This window comes from Bos indicus x Bos taurus, chromosome 6 (genome assembly GCF_003369695.1).
Source record: "Bos indicus x Bos taurus breed Angus x Brahman F1 hybrid chromosome 6, Bos_hybrid_MaternalHap_v2.0, whole genome shotgun sequence".
Taxonomy (NCBI): Eukaryota; Metazoa; Chordata; class Mammalia; order Artiodactyla; family Bovidae; genus Bos; species Bos indicus x Bos taurus.
Genome location: NC_040081.1, coordinates 103,196,239 through 103,214,992, shown reverse-complemented (window position 1 = coordinate 103,214,992; position 18,754 = coordinate 103,196,239). Strand labels below are relative to the sequence as shown.

The 18,754-nt window shown below is 45.9% G+C and overlaps 1 protein-coding gene across 7 annotated transcripts in view; it reads right to left on the bottom strand.

Annotated features, from left to right (window-relative positions):
* The window catches only part of EVC2 (EvC ciliary complex subunit 2), a 165,787-nt gene that overhangs the window by 24,905 nt on the left and 122,128 nt on the right, over positions 1 to 18,754 (bottom strand). For all 7 annotated transcript variants that reach the window (XM_027545002.1, XM_027545001.1, XM_027544998.1 and 4 more), the window contains one exon: positions 16,569 to 16,691. In XM_027545002.1, the coding sequence (XP_027400803.1) occupies positions 16,569 to 16,691 (123 nt within the window). The remainder of the gene's footprint in view (positions 1 to 16,568; positions 16,692 to 18,754) is intronic.

Sequence of the window (18,754 nt, the reverse complement as noted above, 5' to 3'; positions counted from 1 at the left end):
CTCCTTGCAGTCCAAGGGACTCTCAAAAGTGTTCTCCAACACCACAATTTGTAAGCATCAATTCTCTGGCACTCAGCCTTCTTTATGGTCCAACTCTCACATCCACACATGACTATTAGAAAAACCACAACTTCAACTATACGGACCTTGGTCAGCAAAGGGACATCTCTGCTTTTTGAGAACTTCATTTCCCTGCTCAGAGGAAACATGAAGTCTTGTTATCAAAAGGATGTTACTAGACCCCACTCCTTCCTGGTTTGGAGCACCAGGTGGACAGCCACCTGCCTGGCGATCTGTCACCAGATCATAGGCTCAATTCAGTTTGTTTCCTGTATCTCAGGGATCACTTTTGATTGTTGTCCAGGTCAAGAACCAACAGTTAGAACCAGACATGGAACAATGCACTGATTCCAAACAGAGGAAGGAGTATATCAGGGCTTTACATGTCATCCTAACTTACATGCAGAGCATATCATGAGAAATGCCAGGCTGAATGAAGCACAAGCTGGAATCAAGATTGCTGGGAGAAATATCAATAACCTCAGATATGCAGATGACACCACCCTTATGGCAAAAAGTGAAGAGGAACTAAAAAGCCTCTTGATGAAGGTGAAAGAGGAGAGTGAAAAAACTGGCTTAAAACTCAACATTCAAAAAAACTAAGATCATGGCATCCAGTTCCATCATTTCATGGCAAATAAAAGGGGAAACAAGGGAAACAGTGTCAGACTTTATTTTCTTGGGCTCCAAAATCACTGCAGATGGTGACTGCAGCCATGAGGTTAAAAGACGCTTGCTCCCCGGAAGAAAAGCTATGACCAACCTAGAGGCATATTAAAAAGCAGAGACATTACTTTGCTGACAAAGGTTCATCTAGTCAAAGCTATGGCTTTTCCAGTGTTCATGTATGGGTGTGAGATTTGGACTATAAAGAAAGCTGAGCACCTAAAAATTGATGCTTTTGAACTTGTGTTGTTGGAGAAGACTCTTGAGAGTCCCTTAGACCTCAAGGAGATCAAACCAGTCAATCCTAAAGGAAATCATTCCTGAATATTCATTGGAAGGACTGATGCTGAAGCTGAAGCTCCAATACTTTGGCTACCTAACGCAAAGAGCTGACTCATTAGAAAAGACCCTGATGCTGGGAAAGATTCAGGGCAGGAGGAGAAGGGGAAAACAGAGGATGGGATGGTTAAATAGCATCACTGACTCAATGGACATGAGTTTGAGCAAACTCTGGAATTGGTGACGGACAGGGAAGCCTGGCGTGCTGCAGTCCATGGAGTCGCAGAGTCAGACATGACTGATCATCTGAACAATAACCAGAGTTTTCAAAAAACCACTGTTTCATACATTTTGTTCATTCCTTTTTGTTGTGTTTTAGGTGAGGGGATAATTTGATGCTTTAATTCTGTCTGTGTGTGTGTTAGTAGCTCAGTCGTGTCCTACTCTTTGTGACCCCATGGACTGTAGCCCACCAGGCTCCTTTGTCCATGGGATTCTCCAGGCAAGAATACTGGAGTGGGTTGCCATTTCTTTCTCCAAATTCTGTCTTGGCCAGAAGCAAAATAAATAGAATTATTTTGATTATTAAATAATCCACTATTTTTAATTGACTATAACAGTGCCTGACACATTGGAGTGTTCAATGATGGTTAGCGGTTGTTGTTTATTGTTCATTTTAATTTTATTATTAAAGGTAGGACATGGTTGGTGCCAGGCTCCCCTGGTGGCTCAGTGGTAATGACTCCACCTGCAATGCAGGAGATGCAGGTCAATCCCTGAGTTGGGAATATCCCCTGGAGGAGGGCATGGCAACCCACTCCAGTCTTCTTACCTGGAGAATCCCATGGACAGAGGAGTCTGGTCCATGGGGTCACAAAAGGTCAGCCAGGACTGAAGTGACTGAGCATGCAGGCACATGGTTGGTGCCATAAAGGAGGTCTTTATACAGGGCTACGATAGTTTAGAGGATGGAGAAGGGGAAGGGGGAGGGGAAAGTTGTGAAGACCTCGGCATTTGAGCTGGATATTGAAGGATCCAGGCATTCAGGAAGAGGGACCAAAAAACCAGAGGCACTGAGGCCGGAATGCACGGGGTCCCTATGGGATTAGTGAGAGGGTGAATCAGACCAAAACTGAGAGGAAAAGTGGAAGATAAGGACATAGAGGTCAGACAGAGACCACAGCACAGAGACCCTCACCACCAGGTCAAAGTAGGTAGCCTTTCTCTGGAGGCAACAGAAAGGGGGCTATGGAAAGCCTACTAAAGTTCTTAAAAAGGAAAAACGTGAGTGATGGGAGATAAACAAGAAAAGGATGAAAGGCCCCCTCATGACACACCTGCCATGAGCAAAATTTTCATGTTTCCTCCATGTGATTTCAATCTTCCCCACCTTTGGACAGGTAATGGCTCCAGTAAGCTATAAGGTCTAGTCCCCTGGAGACACGCAGGGTACAGTGAGGTAGCCAGGAGGGACAGCTCATTTTATTTATGCAAAAGTGAAAGTTGCTCAGTCGTGTCTGACTCTTTGCGACCCCATGGACTATACAGTCCATGGAATTCTCCAGGCCAGAATACTGGAGTGGGTAGCCTTTCCCTTCTCCAAGGGATCTTCCCAACCCAGGGATTGAACCCAAGTCTCCCGCATTCCAGGCAGATTCTTTACCAGTTGAGCCACAAGGGAAGCCCTATATATGCAAAGTTATTCCTAAAATGGGGGATAAGTGTAAAGCCTTTTGTATATACTGCAAGAACAACCTGGACAGTGAAAGTAAGAAAAGAAAAATTCTTTAACAACCTATTTCTTTCTTCTTTGGAAAACTTAATTTGTTAATTCCAGCACCATGAGAATGTGCCTCTAAAGGGGGCTTTCATCCTTGTCTAAAAGAACTCCTGGGAAAAGATACAGATTTGCATTTCTATGAAGTATTAATGACCGATTTAATTAAATATTCAAACCACCTAAAGTAATAAAAATTCACTTCCAAAACAGTGTGCTGCTAAATACTCTTATTTTAAATGTGAAGCTCAAACAATTTCCTAGTTTCCCTGACAGAATGTGCATTTTGAAGGAGTTTCTTCTATGCTCTCTCTGATGTCCTTTATTGCAAAATAAAATCAACCTGTCAATCAGCAGAGAATTATTGGGACTCTAAGGAGTTCAAGACATCACACCCCTCCTCCTTGCACAAGTTTGGAAACAAATGCAACCGGATGCATGGGTAAGCCAGCCAGACACCAAATGTCAGCTTCAATATTGATGAAAACTAGATTGGAGAACGTGGCTCAGATGAGTTTGCAAATGAGTGGACACTCCCCCAAACAACCAGCTTCCCCCACAAGCTCATCACATCATGGTCAGAGAATGGGGGCTTCCTGCAGGCAGGCGGGCTTCTAAAGAGAGGGGGAAGCTCAGTTCCCTCGTTAATACCACCAATCAGATAGCACCCTTCTTGGAGAGAAGCGGGCAAGGAATAGAAAGAGGCCAGGATGTCACCAGCAAAGAGAAAGGAAAGCCAGAGGTCAGAAAGGAGTCACATCAGGAATTTTATATCCAAATGCTGGGAGGAGATGCTGATGAAACACTATTTAAATATAAGCATTCACTCCTGTTCGAGTGGCTGGCCACCCCCCAACGCAGGTCAGTCTACATCATGCTTTGCTGGATGGATTCAAAATTTAAGACTTTCTCCTTTATCTTGCATCAAGAAGGGGGTGGACTCAGTAAAGGTATGTTCATACTTGTTGAATGAAATAGCACCCTGCTAAATAAACATCATTATTTAAGATAGCAAAGTCGATTTCTATGCCTGGAAAGACATTTTCACCCACCCCCTCATCTAGATCATTAAAGTGCAAAAATCTCAAACAAATTAATTTGACTTTGGAGGCCAGTGGGCTTTGGTTAAACCAGTCAGTGTAGTTTTGTTTGTGGATGATCTGTAATCTCTTATGAACTCTTACCACCGAAGTAGCTATGTGACCTAAACAAACTGCTTAACTTTTCTGAGTCTCGGTTTTGGATGTGTAAAGCAGACAATAAGATAACAGGTGACAATGTCTAGTACAGTCTGTGGTTTAAGCCCCTAATAAACAGTAGCTGCCATATTCTTACTACTACTATTATTTTCACTATCATTACTATAATTTGTTAAATAGAGCTTCCTTTAGGGTGCAGGAAAAAGATAAAAGACAATCAGATCAGATCAGTCACTCAGTTGTGTCTGACTCTTTGCGACCCCATGAATCGCAGCACGCCAGGCCTCTCTGTCCATGACCAACTCCCGGAGTTCACTGAGACTCACGTCCATCGAGTCAGTGATGCCATCCAGCCATCTCATCCTCTGTCGTCCCCTTCTCCTCGTGCCCTCAATCCCTCCCAGCATCAGAGTCTTTTCCAATGAATCAATTCTTCGCATGAGGTGGCCAAAGTACTGGAGTTTCAGCTTTAGCATCAGTCCTTCCAAAGAAATCCAGGGCTGATCTCCTTCAGAATGGACTGGTTGGATCTCCTTGCAGTCCAAGGGACTCTCAAGAGTCTTCTGCAACACCACAGTTCAAAACCATCAATTCTTCGATGCTCAGCCTTCTTCACAGTCCAACTCTCACATCCATACATGACCACGGGAAAAACCATAGCCTTGACTAGATGAACCTTTGTTGGCAAAGTAATTTCTCTGCTTTTGAACATGCTATCTAGGTTGGTCATAACTTTCCTTCCAAGGAGTTAGCATCTTTTAATTTCATGGCTGCAGTCACCATCTGTAGTGATTTTGGAGCCAATAGCTTATAATATTAAGAGTTTTCTTTCCTCCTTTAGGAAATTTCTTCATTTCTAATTATAAAACACACACACAATGTAGAAAAATATTAACAATTGAGATTCCTGGTGAAAGAAAGTAGATTTAAAACATGCATCTACCGTTCTAGTTTTTCCTGTGGTCATGTATGGATGCGAGAGTTGGACTGTGAAGAAAGCTGAGTGCTGAAGAATTGATGCTTTTGAACTGTGGTGTTGCAGAAGACTCTTGACAGTCCCTTGGACTGCAAGGAGATCCAACCAGTCCATTCTGAAGGAGATCAGCCCTGGGATTTCTTTGGAAGGAATGATGCTAAAGCTGAAACTCCAGTACTTTGGCCACCTCATGCGAAGAGCTGACTCATTGGAAAAGACTCTGATGCTGGGAGGGACTGGGGGCAGGAGGAGAAGGGGACGACAGAGGATGAGATGGCTGGATGGCATCACTGACTCGATGGACATGAGTCTGAGTGAACTCCGGGAGTTGGTGACGGACAGGGAGGCCTGGCGTGCTGCGATTCATGGGGTCGCAAAGAGTCGGACACGACTGAGCGACTGATCTGATCTAATCTGATCTGAAGGCTATTCTACTCAAGTGAAACTTTACCTACTGACTACTAAAAATCTCAGTCCTCTTCCCTCATTTGGCTCCTGACATATGTGCAGCAAGGCAGGAGACTAGTCTTCTCTGGGAACTCTGACCAGACTTCAAAAAAGTTCTAAAAATACTGTTGTTAGGAGTTCTCCAAGTTCATGGTTCAGCCCAATCACACCAGAGTGAAGGTCACAGTCTGCAAACCCCAGTTACAGCTTAGAGACTCCAAGCAGCTTTTAAGTACTCCACTCTTAAACATGAGCAGACCACCAAGGATGGCCACTTTCCTGGGAAAACTCTAATGAATATAGAGATAGCAATAAATATGCAGGAATTGAAAAAAAAAAACCTTAAAAAATGAATGTTCTCAGAAAGATACAAGAGCTATAGAAGCCTTAAAACAACAAGAGAATGTTATTTCCTTAAGAAGAGACTGTTGAGAGAGGGGAAAAAAGCTCTTGAAAAAAAAAATGAAAATTAAAAATATAAATAAAAATTCAAGGGCTTCCCTGGTGGCTCAATGGTGAGGAATCTGCTCACCACTTCGGGGGACATGGGTTTGGTCCCTGGTCCAGGAGGATCTCACAGACTGCAGGGCATCTGGGCCGTGGGCCACAACTACTGAGTCCATGCTCTAGAGCCGGTGCCCCCAACAAGACAGGCCACTGAAATGAGAAGCCCGGTGCCACAACTAGAGAGTGGCCCCCATTCGCCACAACCTGCCCAGCAAAGAAGAAAAAAACCTGCCCAGCAAAGAAGACTAAAACCTGCCCAGCAAAGAAGACTCAGAACAGCCAAAATAAATAAATAAATAAAATTAAAAAAAACACAACTCAAAGGTTTGAAAAAGAAAAGATGTTCCCCAGAATGTAAAGCAAAAGAACAAAGAGAAGGAAATAGTAAAAAAAGAAAAGTAGATAAACGGTCTGAATAATTAGAGATCTAGAAAGGCAGATTAAAGACCAGGAGTAAATCACCAAAATTAGTCACGAAAAGTTTCCAGAATTCCAAGATGGGTCAAATTATCCATCAATTATGGGAGCAGAAGGAAACATTTTCAGTCTTGCAAAATTTTAAAATATTAAATCCTTCATGTGTCCTTTCCTCGGAAACTAATACAGGATGTATTTCAATGGGGAAACAATGGGAACAGTGACAGACTTTATTTTTTTGGGCTCCAGAATCACTGCAGATGGTGACTGCAGACATGAAATTAAAAGACTCTTGCTCCTTGGAAGAAAAGCTATGACCAACCTAGACAGCATATTAAAAAGCAGAGATATTACATTGCCAACAAAGGTCTGTCTAGTCAAAACTATGGTTTTTCCGGTAGTCATGTATGGATGTGAGAGTTGGACCATAATGAAAGCTGAGGGCTGAAGAATTGATGCTTTTGAACTGTGGTGTTGGAGAAGACTCTTGAGAGTCCCTTAGACTGCAAGGAGATCCAACCAGTATATCCTAAAGGAAATCAGTCCTGAATGTTCATTGGAAGGACTGATGTTGAAGCTGAAACTCTAATACTTTGGCCACCTGATGCGAAGAGCTGACTCATTTGAAAAGACCCTGATGCTGGGAAAGATTGAAGGCAGGAGGAGAAGGGGATGACAGAGGATGAGATGGTTGGATGCCATCACTGACTCGATGGACATGAGTTTGAGCAAGTTCTGTGGCTTGGTGATGGACAGGGAAGCCTGGCGTGCTGCAGTCTATGGAGTCGCAAAGAGTCAGACACAACTGAGTGACTGAACTGACTGTATTTCATTAAAGGAACATGTCAGGAAAGAGAAGAGTGAAGGGAATTCGTAGCATGACCTCAAGATGGCAGCTGTGCATGAAGTACAGAGACCAATGCCTGGATTGGAGCACAGCTATCCAGAGGCACAGACAAAGATGTCCTTAAGAAAATGGAAATTACAGATGACATGACTTGTGTGATGGTCCTGATAGGATATTTGGCCATTCACCAAAAAGTAATTAAATTAGTGATAAGTACATAGAAAAGTAACCAAAGAAAAAGAAATCAAAGGACAACAATGACTCCAGAAAAAACTAAAAGTTATATAGGAAAAAAAAATCTGTTTTTATATGACTCAGATGTGGATACTTTTTAAATAATCATAGTAACAGAAACCTTAAATAAGATCTAACTGCATTGAATATGGGGGAGAATAGGAAGGGCTCATGTGTTGCACGATGATAGAAGAAAAACAGCTGTATCTTATCTTCTACAAAGAAAAGTGAATAGATAATACCAAAAATAGACAAAAAAAAAAAAAGAGAGAGGCAAAATACCCAAAAGAAACGGGAAGGCAAGCATGGTATTTAACGATATGGATGTAAACACCAAAAGATCAAACTGAACAATTACAAGTTGTTACCTCTTGGGGCTTGCAAATGTGTATGTATGTGGCTGAGAGGGCTGCTTTTTGGGGGGCACAAAACTCATAGAATTACACGACTCTTTAAAAGAATGCATGCATGCCTAAGTTTGATAAAAATGAAAAGTGAAATTTTAGAATGGACAATGTAGAAAAATGTTACCTCAACCAAACTATCCAAAGATAACCATGGCAACATTTTGGTATGAGAAAAGTAGAAGTAGAATAAAAGACTAGAAAGGTAAGCTGAAGACTGTTTGTAATGTCTTGAAGGTAAAGCTCAGGAATCTTGCCTTTGTTTCGGAGCAGTGGGAACCTATGAAACTTCTCTTAGGAACTTTGCTCAATATTCTGTAATAACCTAAATGGGAAAAGAATTTACCAAGAATAGATATGTATGCATATCACTGAATCACTTTGTTGTATATACCTGAAATTAACACAACACTGTTAATCAACTGTACTTCAATATAAGAGAAAAATTAAAAACAAGCAAATTCCCTTAAACTGGTGCTTCAGGGAGATGACTCTGACAGACTCTGCCTTGAGGGGTAAAACAGGGTCAAGAACCGACAGGAAGAGAACCATCTGGAGGCTTTCCTGGTCTTTGTAGGTGGATGAATGGATTTTCCCTTCCAAAGTACCCTTTTTTTTTCTCTCTCCCAAGCTTTATAAGGACTTGCACCATCAATCTTCTCTCTTGTCAGGTCATCTGAAAAAGCACATTATTCTCATGCTTAAGCTCCAGTCACTTTTGAAATGACAGGTATGTGAAGAGCCGCTGCTGACAGAAGCCGTTCCGTTCTAGTCACCTCTGCGTAATTGCTGAGGCTGCTGCAGAAACACACTGGGGTGCATGGTCGATTGCAGGACAAGAGTTTCACTCCTGATGAAGGGATTGCTAATGAAGTGTGCAAGCATGGCATATTCTGAAACCTGGAAACAGTGAATGAATAATGAATGGGTGAATGGTTATGTGGCAGACATGGCACTCAGACAGAGGGCATCACTAAGACAATACCAGAAATCATGGATGAGCAGAAAATACAGTCTTGCCATTTTCATTTATATTTGAATGTCCCTAAAGATATATATGAGGTCTCCTACATTGCAGGCAGATTCTTTACCATCTGAGCCACCAGAGAAGCCCAAAGATATATATGAGAAATTTGTATGTCAGTTCAGTTGTCTGATTCTTTGCGACCCCATGGACTGCAGAATGCAAGGCTTCCCTGTCCATCACCAACTCCCGGAGCTTGCTCAAACTCATGTCCATCGAATCAGTGATGCCATTCAACCATCTCATCCTCTGTCATCCCCTTCTCCTCCTGTCTTCAATCTTTCCCAGGATCAGGGTCTTTTCCAGTGAGTCATTGCTTCACATCAGGTGGCCAAAATAATGGAGCTTTAGCTTCAGCATCAGCCCTTCCAACGAATAGTCCGGATTGATTTCCTTTAGGATTGATTGGCTTGATCTCCTTGCAGTCTAAGGGACTCTCAAGAGTCTTCTCCAACACCACAGTTCAGAAGCATCAATTCCTCGGTGCTCAGCTTTCTTTATAGTCCAACTCTCACATCCATACATGACCACTGGAAAAACTACAGCTTTGACTAGACGGATATACTCTGTGCAAAACTGGCAACAGAACACACCAAAGATGAACTGAAATAGTCTTCATTTCTGGATCTATCAAATAAAAATTGGCTAATAGAACAAAGAAATGAGCATCAAGAGACCTGTGCTTTAGGCTTTATTCTACCACTCCACAGCTACGAGATCTTGACTAAGCCTCTCAACCTTTCTGAGTTTCAGTATTCTCACCTGTGAAATGGAAATAGTAAGAGTTGCTCTACTTGATTTACTACAAAGGGGTGTGGGATACACACAGAGGTTCCAAGATCATCTGAAATATCAAGAGATTGAGAAGAACCTAAATGTCTTTTAAGTGAACATCAGTTAAGTCATGTAGGGTTCATTCATATCATGAAATGCTATACTGATGAAAAAAGCAACGAGGAAACTGTCATGTACTGATACAAAAAATCTTGAAATTCCAGTGTTAAGTAAAAAAAGCAGAGATGATAGACAGATGATAGACAGACATAGAGGTGACAGATAGACACAGATAGATAGATGAACATAGAGAGACAGATAATAGACAGATAGATAGATCTACTTCTGATAGCTGGACAGTAAAAATGAGCCACATAGTTTGTGCTGTTTTCTACTCTGCTCTATGGATTGGCCCAGGCATTAAAGCAGGAGAAAGAAGCCACATTCTCTGTCCTGGTCAAGGCATTCCACAAGTAAAACCTTGGCCAGAGGCCCTATGCGTGGCAGCCTTCCAGCCCTACAAACTGACCAACTGCCCCAAGCTCTTGAGAGTTTCCTGAAGTTCAAGGTGCATGTGTGCGTGCTAAATTGCTTCAGTACTGTCCAACTCTCTCATGGACTATAGCCCACCAGGCTCCTCTGTCCATGGAATTCTCCAGGCAAGAATATTGGAGTGGGTTGCTGTGTCCTTCTCCCAGGGATTTTCCCAATCAAGGGATCAAACCTGTGTCTCTCACGTCTAAGCTGCATTGGCAGGTGGGTTCTTTACCACTAGCACCACCTGGGAAGCTCAAGGCAGATGCTCAAATGTCCCTTTACCAGTTGGGCACGTGCCTCCGAGCCGCCCCCCTTGGCTCCCCTGCAGGAGATGGTAACAGCACTGACATGATCGACCCCTGCAGAGAACAGTTCTGACCATCTATCAAACCCACACTGGAGCCTTATTCTTGCCGAGGCATCTGATGTTCCCAGAGATGAACCCAGCTCTTGACTGGGGCTGGGACTGCAGCTTTACCTCCATCTCACACTTAGAAGCAGAAGGAAAGGAAGTGGAAAGTCTAAGACACGGCCCCCAACCCGAGAGCCAATGAGAGCAGAGGTCATGAGAGGAGGACCAACCAGCAGAGACCAACTTCCAGAACTACTAATGAATATATCCTGCAAAGGATCCTGCTACTGCTACTGCTAAGTCATTTCAGTCATGTCCGACTCTGTGTGACCCCATAGACGGCAGCCCACCAGGCTTCCCCGTCCCTGGGATTCTCCAGGCAAGAACACTGGAGTGGGTTGCCATTTCCTGGACCCAGCCTAATAAGGCAAGTCTTAAAAGGACAAAATGAATCCCAATATATGTACATGTCAAATTCCAAGAGTAATAAAGAAAATACAAAAGCCAGTACCTAACATGTAAAATCTACAATGTTTACATCCAATAAAAAATTACCATGTGTGCAAAGAAGCATGAAAATGTGATTCATAATCTAGAGAAAAATCAACCAATGGAAATGAGAGAGTTGATGGAATAACCAGACAAGGACACAAACTGATAAGAAAAATAATTGAGGTGCAAAGACCAGAAGGGAGGTTACGAAACTGTGATTATTTGCATACAGGATGCATTATTATGGGTTTCTCAGGTGGTGCTAGTGGTGAGAACCTGCATGCCAGTGCAGGAGATGTAAGAGATGCTGGTTCGATCTCTGGGATCTCCTGGATCTCCAGGAAGATCTCCTGGAGAAGGGAATGGCAACCCACTCCAGTATATTCTTGCCTGCGAAATCCCATGAACAGAGGAGCCTGGCAGGCTACAGTACATAGTATTGTAAAGAGTCGGATGTGAAAGAAGCCACTTAGCACAAAAATTATTAGGCAAAAAATCAGTAGAATCAACAGATACATGCTCACAACCATCCCAAGAGATAGGTATGTCTGCCATCACACTTGAAAGATGAGCACACTAGGGAGGGCACAGGGTGGTTAAGCAACTTGTTCAAAGTCACACAGCTAGACAGTGGCAGAGCTAGGACTTGCACTCAGCAGTCTGGCTCTGGAGACAGAAGAAGGAAGTCTGGAAAGACTTTTAAAAATTGGTAAGACTTTTTCACAACAGTATCAAATAAGCCCCAAACATAATTAAAAATAGGTCATCATTCACAATTGCAACCAAACCTGTAACATATCTGGGAATCACCATAAGGAATACACAAGACCTTAGGTATATGTGACCCTAGAATTTGTCACCTAAGCTTAAAATATAAGGGAAAGCTAATGGGAACAGACATGCGGTGAAGGGGAGACTGGGACTGTCCCAAGCATATTGAGATGGAGGTTCACCCTATATAATGGAAACAAATGGAAAGATCCTATTAAAGATCCTAAAAGAAGGTCTACATAAAATAAGAAACATTCCAACTTTTTGGAGAAGACAATTCTCAAATGAGCCTCTAATTTTAGTTCAACCTCAACAGAGATTTCTTTTGGAACTTGGTTCAGTTCAGTTCAGTTCAGTTGCTCAGTCATGTCCAACTCTTTGCGACCCCATGAATCGCAGCACGCCAGGCCTCCCTGTCCATCACCAACTCCCGGAGTTCACTCAGACTCACGTCCATTGAGTCGGTGATGCCATCCAGCCATCTCATCCTCAGTCATCCCCTTCTCCTCCTGCCCTCAATCCCTCCCAGCATCAGAGTCTTTTCCAATGAGTCAACTCTTCACATGAGGTGGCCAAAGTACTGGAGTTTCAGCTTCAGCGTTATTCCTTTCAAAGAACACCCAGGACTGATCTCCTTTAGAATGGACTGGTTGGATCTCCTTGCAGTCCAAGGGACTCTCAAGAGTCTTCTCCAACACCACAGTTCAAAAGTATCAATTCTTCGGCGCTCAGCCTTCTTCACAGTCCAACTCTCACATCCATACATGACTACTGGAAAAACCATAGCCTTGACTAGACGGACCTTTGTTGGCAATGTCTCTGCTTTTGAATATGCTATCTAGGTTGGTCATAACTTTCCTTCCAAGAAGTAAGCGTCTTTTAATTTCATGGCTGCAATCACCGTCTGCAGTGATTTTGGGGCCCAGAAAAATAAAGTCTGACACTGTTTCCACTGTTTCCCTATCTATTTGCCATGAAGTGATGGGACCAGATGCCACAATCTTAGTTTTCTGAATGTTGAGCTTTAAGCCAACTTTTTCACTCTCCTCTTTCACTTTCATCAAGAACTTGGTTAACTTATTCTAAAATATACACCCCCCCCCCAATATCCCCCAGGTTGAAAGTCTGCATCTGTGCATTTGTAATGAGCCCATCAGAAGGACCAGGTATCTGTGGAGGGTCACGGGTGTACTCCAGCCACCCTGGACAGCTCCTCTGACCAGAGTTAACACCTTACTCTGATAACCTCTCCACTGGACAGAAAAGGTGGCCAGGTAGGAAGCCAACATTCATCCCTCTGCTGGTCTCTCTTTTCCTCTCTGAATCAGTCACACAGCTCTTTCCAAAGTAGTTACACTCCCCTCATTCAAGGCAGAGCTTGGGGTAGTCAGGGGGGCTTTCATGTGAAAGCAAGAGGCAAACTTCTAAATGGTCCATGCACAAATTGTCTGCTCATCTAAAACTGTGAATGTCTCAAGAGCAGGATCCTAGAACAGGGCCAGAGAAAAGGCCACAAAATGTTTCTTACAGGAGGAGGTAAAGGGACTGAGGAAAAGGGGAAAGCCAAGGAGGTCAAGGAAAAGAAGACAGGTGGAAGTAAGGGAGGGGATTTCGGGAGGAGGATCAACCAGTCCTGCTGGGAGACAGAAGCCTCCTTGCAGTCACTACAAGCCCAGCCCCGTGACAGGAAGGGCACAGGTGATGGAGACAGAAGTGCCTTGTGGGAGCCCCAGCTCAACCCCTCCCTGATGGCGTGACCTTGGGTAATTCCCTCAGTCTTTCCAGACAGAAGAGTCCCGAACAGGGACACAGCGATTTGGGGCTGAGGGTGTGGGGATATCTGATGCAGATTCTATTTAAGAAAGGGGGTGCCTTCCAGGTGCTCCCAGCCTGCTCTGCAACCCCAGTCGTGAAGCTGTGGTCCCTCTGGGGACACCCGGGTGCCAGCCAGGCTGGGGCTTGACCATGGATCTTGGGGCAGTGGTCAACAACCCCCCCTTGCTCCATTTTGACAGCTGCACGAGCTTAGAGGGGCTTCCCAGTGCTGAAACAAGATCAAACAACTCTCAGCTGTTGCCATACCACACCACCCCCACCCCCGCCCAAGCACTGTCATTTCTCTGCAATTACCTTGCAAATAAAAATCTGAACAACGGCCGCTTGGATGTTGAGATGCGGCTGATCAATTTCGGGGGGAACATCAAAGCCGCGGACTGGGGAGTGCCTATTTTACTGGCACTTGCCGCAGTGTAACAGCCATTTGTGAAGATGGCCTGTCGTGAAAAGGTCACAGCTGACAAGTGACTCTTGGCTGCCTTTCTCTGTGAGCCTGGGATGGGGTGGTCTATGAGCTGCTCCATCACTGGGAGAAATGGGCATGGAGCCCACTCCAAAGGGAAAAAGCACCTTCCAGCCCACTGCTCCTCACAAACTGGTGGGCTGTTACTGTCGTTCTCTGTATTTAACAGATGTGGGAGCCAAAGCATGCTCATCCAACATTGCACAACTGCAGGATATAACCGTGTTCCATGACAATATTCCCTGTCGGCCCTGAAGACGAAGGTGAGATACAGCTTTAAAATGTTGGGCCCACCACCTCCTGGTTACAGAAACCCAGGTGAACTCAGTTGGAGACTCAGTTTCCACATCTGTAAAATAGGGATATGGATCATTCCTATTTCTGAGGGAAGTCAGGAGGGGTAAAGCCTATGGAATGAGTGAGAAACAGGTTAGAATAGTGGATGTACGTGGGGTCAGGGGAACTCAGGGAAGGTGGGCTGCTGCGTCTGGCTCAGGGAACTTGGGGAACTTCTAACCCCATCCTTCACTGTCTCTATCCTCCTTCTTCGGTGCTGATGAGACTCAGCCTGTCTTCCTAGCCAACACTTGAGATCTTTCCACCACAAATCTGCTCCCACACCCCCTGGATAGACCCCAGACTCCAGCAAACCAGCCTTTGCATGGGGCTACAGGCTCTCTGGGCTCCCCAAAACCTGCACTGTGTCCTTGGCTATGGCTCAGGCCACCCATTACTCCCACCAAACCAAACCCTAACTTATCCTTCTCTGACAATATCCACCTTATGTCTGACGTGCATGCATGCATGCTAAGTCGCTTCAGTCATGTCTGACTTTTTGGGACCCTATGGACTGTAACATGCCAGGCTCCTCTGTCCATGGGATTCTCCAGGCAAGAACATGGAGTGGGTTGCCATGCTCTCCTCCAGGGGATCTTCCCAACCCAGGAATCAAACTCAAGTCTCCTGCAGCTGCTGCATTGCAGGCAGATTCTTTTACCACCGAGCCACTGGGGAAGCCCCCTTAAGTCTGACAGTGGGTCCCAAACCAGTGTGCGTTGGGGGAAATGTCTTGCCATGCCTGCCATGTTGCTAGTTCCTCCGTGTAGCCCCTGCCCCCTCCACCCCTTTCCTGGTCCCCTCCTGGGTGAACTGGGAATGCACTGGGCAGGCTTGGCTCAGCTCTGCTCTGGAGCCCCATTCCTGCTCCTCCAGGAAGCCTGCCCCCAGGACACCCCACGGATGCCTGAGATTGGTCCGTTTAATTCTGGGGTGCTTAGCAAGCCCATTTGGCTCTCATATAATTTCTAGCTCCTGAATTAGCCTTGAACAGTAAGACAGATGGTATTTCCACCTGTCCCTGCCTTAGTCTTTGTCTCATGTCTCAGTTTTACATAGCACACGAGTGGGAATAAGGGTGCTACCGCTTGGTCTCAGGGGACATCAGCAACCTGGCACACCGGAAGGGACCTGACCTTGCCCAGAGCAGACGCTATGGCTCTTCGCCAGATGACGCATTTGTGTTCTGAGAAATACAGTTAAGAAATAATAATAATTTTAAAACTTAGGCAAACGACCTGTGGGACAGCAGGTAGGAACAAAAACAGCAGCTCTAGAATATGGTCCATACATCCATTCACTGACACACTCCTCCAAGGGCCTGCCCTTACTGGGGGAGGTGGCAGGCACCCCAGCAGTGACAACGTGGTGTCAACTCCTAAACCTCACCTCCTCAGAGACACCTGACCTGACCCTCCCACCTGCTGCTGATTCCACTTCCCTCTCACCATCCCCCTGCCCCAGCACTATCACAGCATCCTACTCATTTCTTTAATGGCGCTGACCATAGTCATGCATTTTAAGGGCTGTCTGTCTAGAATATGCATCTCTGAGAGGAGGGACCACCCAAGGGATCATGGTCCCTTCAGCATCCCAGTGGATGAAGGCACAGCGTGAGGCATGCTGGGACAGGAAAGGAAGCTGGTGGGGGCGGGGTGGGGGAGGGGTGAAAGAGAAAGCAGGTGTTCCAGGAAGGCTTCCTGGAAGAAGGGACAGCTGAGGACAAAGTTGACTTGTCCAGGTAAAGAAAGGCGGAAAGGCAAACCCAGGAAGAGGGAAGGACAGATGAGCAGCATGTGTCGTACATGGTGTACAGACAAACCAAAGCCTCGCTGGGGAGATGAGGAAAGGGGGCTGGAGAGGGAGGTCAGGTTGCAGGCAAGATATAGGGGGAGACAGAGGGAACCAGCACAAGTGAACCCCTCAGCACCGAGCCAGAGGGAAGCCTGAAGGACACACCTGAGACTTCTGGGTGGAGAAGTGGAGGAAAAGCGTTCCAGGCAGAAGGGCCAGGAGGAGAGGCACGGTGGTGGGGGCGGTGCCCACGTGCAGGATGTGAGCACGGCGTGAAAGCCAGGTGCAGGATGGAGGCGGACACTTACAGCCCCTGAGGGCTCTGTGTGCCCTCAAACCAGGCGGCGGCCAGCCCTGTGATGAACGAAACACTGACCTTTTCAACCAGGTCTTCGGGAGCCTGTTCCTTGAACAGCTGAATTTTATCTTCAGTGCACTTCTTCAAAAGGTCTATCTTGCTTCTGCTCTTGGAGCGTGGCTTTCTGGCCTTGGACTGTGGCTGGAGTGGGGAGAAAACATGGGTGAGAAAGTGATCACCAGCAGGCGGGTGCAGCCCTCAATCTCCTCAAGCCCAGAGAGACTCCTGCAGCTCTCTGCAGTGCACAGCTGTCTTAGCCAGAGAGGGGTGGAGAGATGAAGCCTTTCCTGGAAGGAGCTCCGGGCACTGGCCTTTGGTCTTGGCATACTCTGGGGGCTCATCCCACCAAGGGGAGGAGAAGGTTGCCTGTGGGCAGCACCGGAGCTTTGCAGATGGAAAAAGACACTCTCAGAGGTTCAGAGAGCACCATGAAGACAAGGTGATGGAATGAGCGTGCTGGCTGTTATCTCATGTTGGGTGGACGGGGACATGCCTGCAGAGGTGAATGGCTGCTGAGGACATCTGCATGCATCCATTCAAGGAAGCACTGTGCTTGAGGGCCGGGGCAGGGGGTGTTGACATTGACCATCCTCCTAGAACAGCAATCTGCACACCCTGCACACACATACTAGCTGCTCCCAAATGTGAGGAAGTGACACTGCAGCTGAGCCTGGCAGGACAAGGTGTCAGGAGTGTGAAAATCTGGGAACAGACCCCAAAGATCTGAAGCCCACAGCAAATGTGAGAGGGATTAAGGAAGAGGTCGTGGGTGCTCAGTAAACTGATATTCAAAAAATGAATGAATGAGTGTAGCAGATGCTACAATCTCTGAGCCTCAGAGATAATAGCGCCTACCTCACAAGATTACTGCCAAAACAAAACACAATGTAACATAAGTGTTAGTCACTTAGTCGTGTCCCACTTTGTGACCCCATGGCTCCTCTGTCCATGGGCTTCTCCAAGCAAGAATACTGGAGTGGGTAGCCATTCCCTTCTCCAGGGGATCTTCCCAGCCCAGGGATCAAACCCAGGTCTCCTGCATTGCAGGTGGATTCTTTACTGAGCCACCCGGGGAGGCCCTAAACCACATAAACATAACAACATAATATAACATACGAAACACAACAATGTGACACAATACACACAGCATAACACAATCCAATATAACACACCACAGGCTATAGCTATGACATGGCAGAGTTCTGTGACAACAGAAGGTACGTAACCTGAGAATGTGACAACAGGGCATGACGTAACACAGCACAACAGCCCAGTGCAGCACAGCCCGAGGGAGCACAACCAACGCGACGTAACACACCCCACCTAAGAGGCTCAGAGCAACATGTGGTCAGTGGTCACTCCCGCGAGGGCTGGTGCTTTGCGCTCCCTGGCTCACATGCCCACCCTTGCTCCTCTCTTTCATTGCCATGAGCTCCCAGAGCCTGCTCTCGACCTGGACTCAGGCCTGCCCACCAGTCTCCGCCCTGACTCTCATGACCATGGTGATAATACTAGAGGGGACCAGCATGTCCTCAGGGCTTGCCCTAGCCCACTCAGAGGAGGCAAGCACCTAAAGGATAATTCACTGAGTTCAGATGCCCCATTGGACAGAGGAGGAGACTGAGGCCAGGAGAAAAGAATCAGTGGCCTCAGCCACATCACAGGAGCCCTGAGAACTCGACAGTGAGCCTCCAGACCCCTGAGCCCAATGTCTTTAAGCACTCAGGCTGGGTTCACTCACTCCATGAGTGAACTACAGTTTTTATCTCCTGTTCTAAAGGAGGTGAGACCACACAAAAGAAGGAAATTGTGAGTCAGGGCCTCTGAGGAACAGAGCTGGCCTGGAGGGTAAGATCCTAAAACCTAGAGCGAGGATTGGCACTGGGACAGGGTGAAGCCAGAGTGGGACAGAGGGTCTGATCATGTACACCTCTCTCAGTGCCCACGTGCTGTGATGTCACGTCAGTTGACCTTAGAATGGGTACTGACATGAGGGAAATGGGAAAATGCTACAAATCAGGAACAATGAACTTCCATCCAGAGTCAGTTTACCAGCACATGGCCAATCAAGGGTCAGATTAGGTGGAGACCACAGTAGAGACCTTGAGACCACAGTAGAACTTGTATCCTAGCAGAAAGTGCCAAGGAAAGGCTTGAAGGAAAGAGGAGGGAGCAATCTGACTTACATGTCTGTAAGAGTTTAC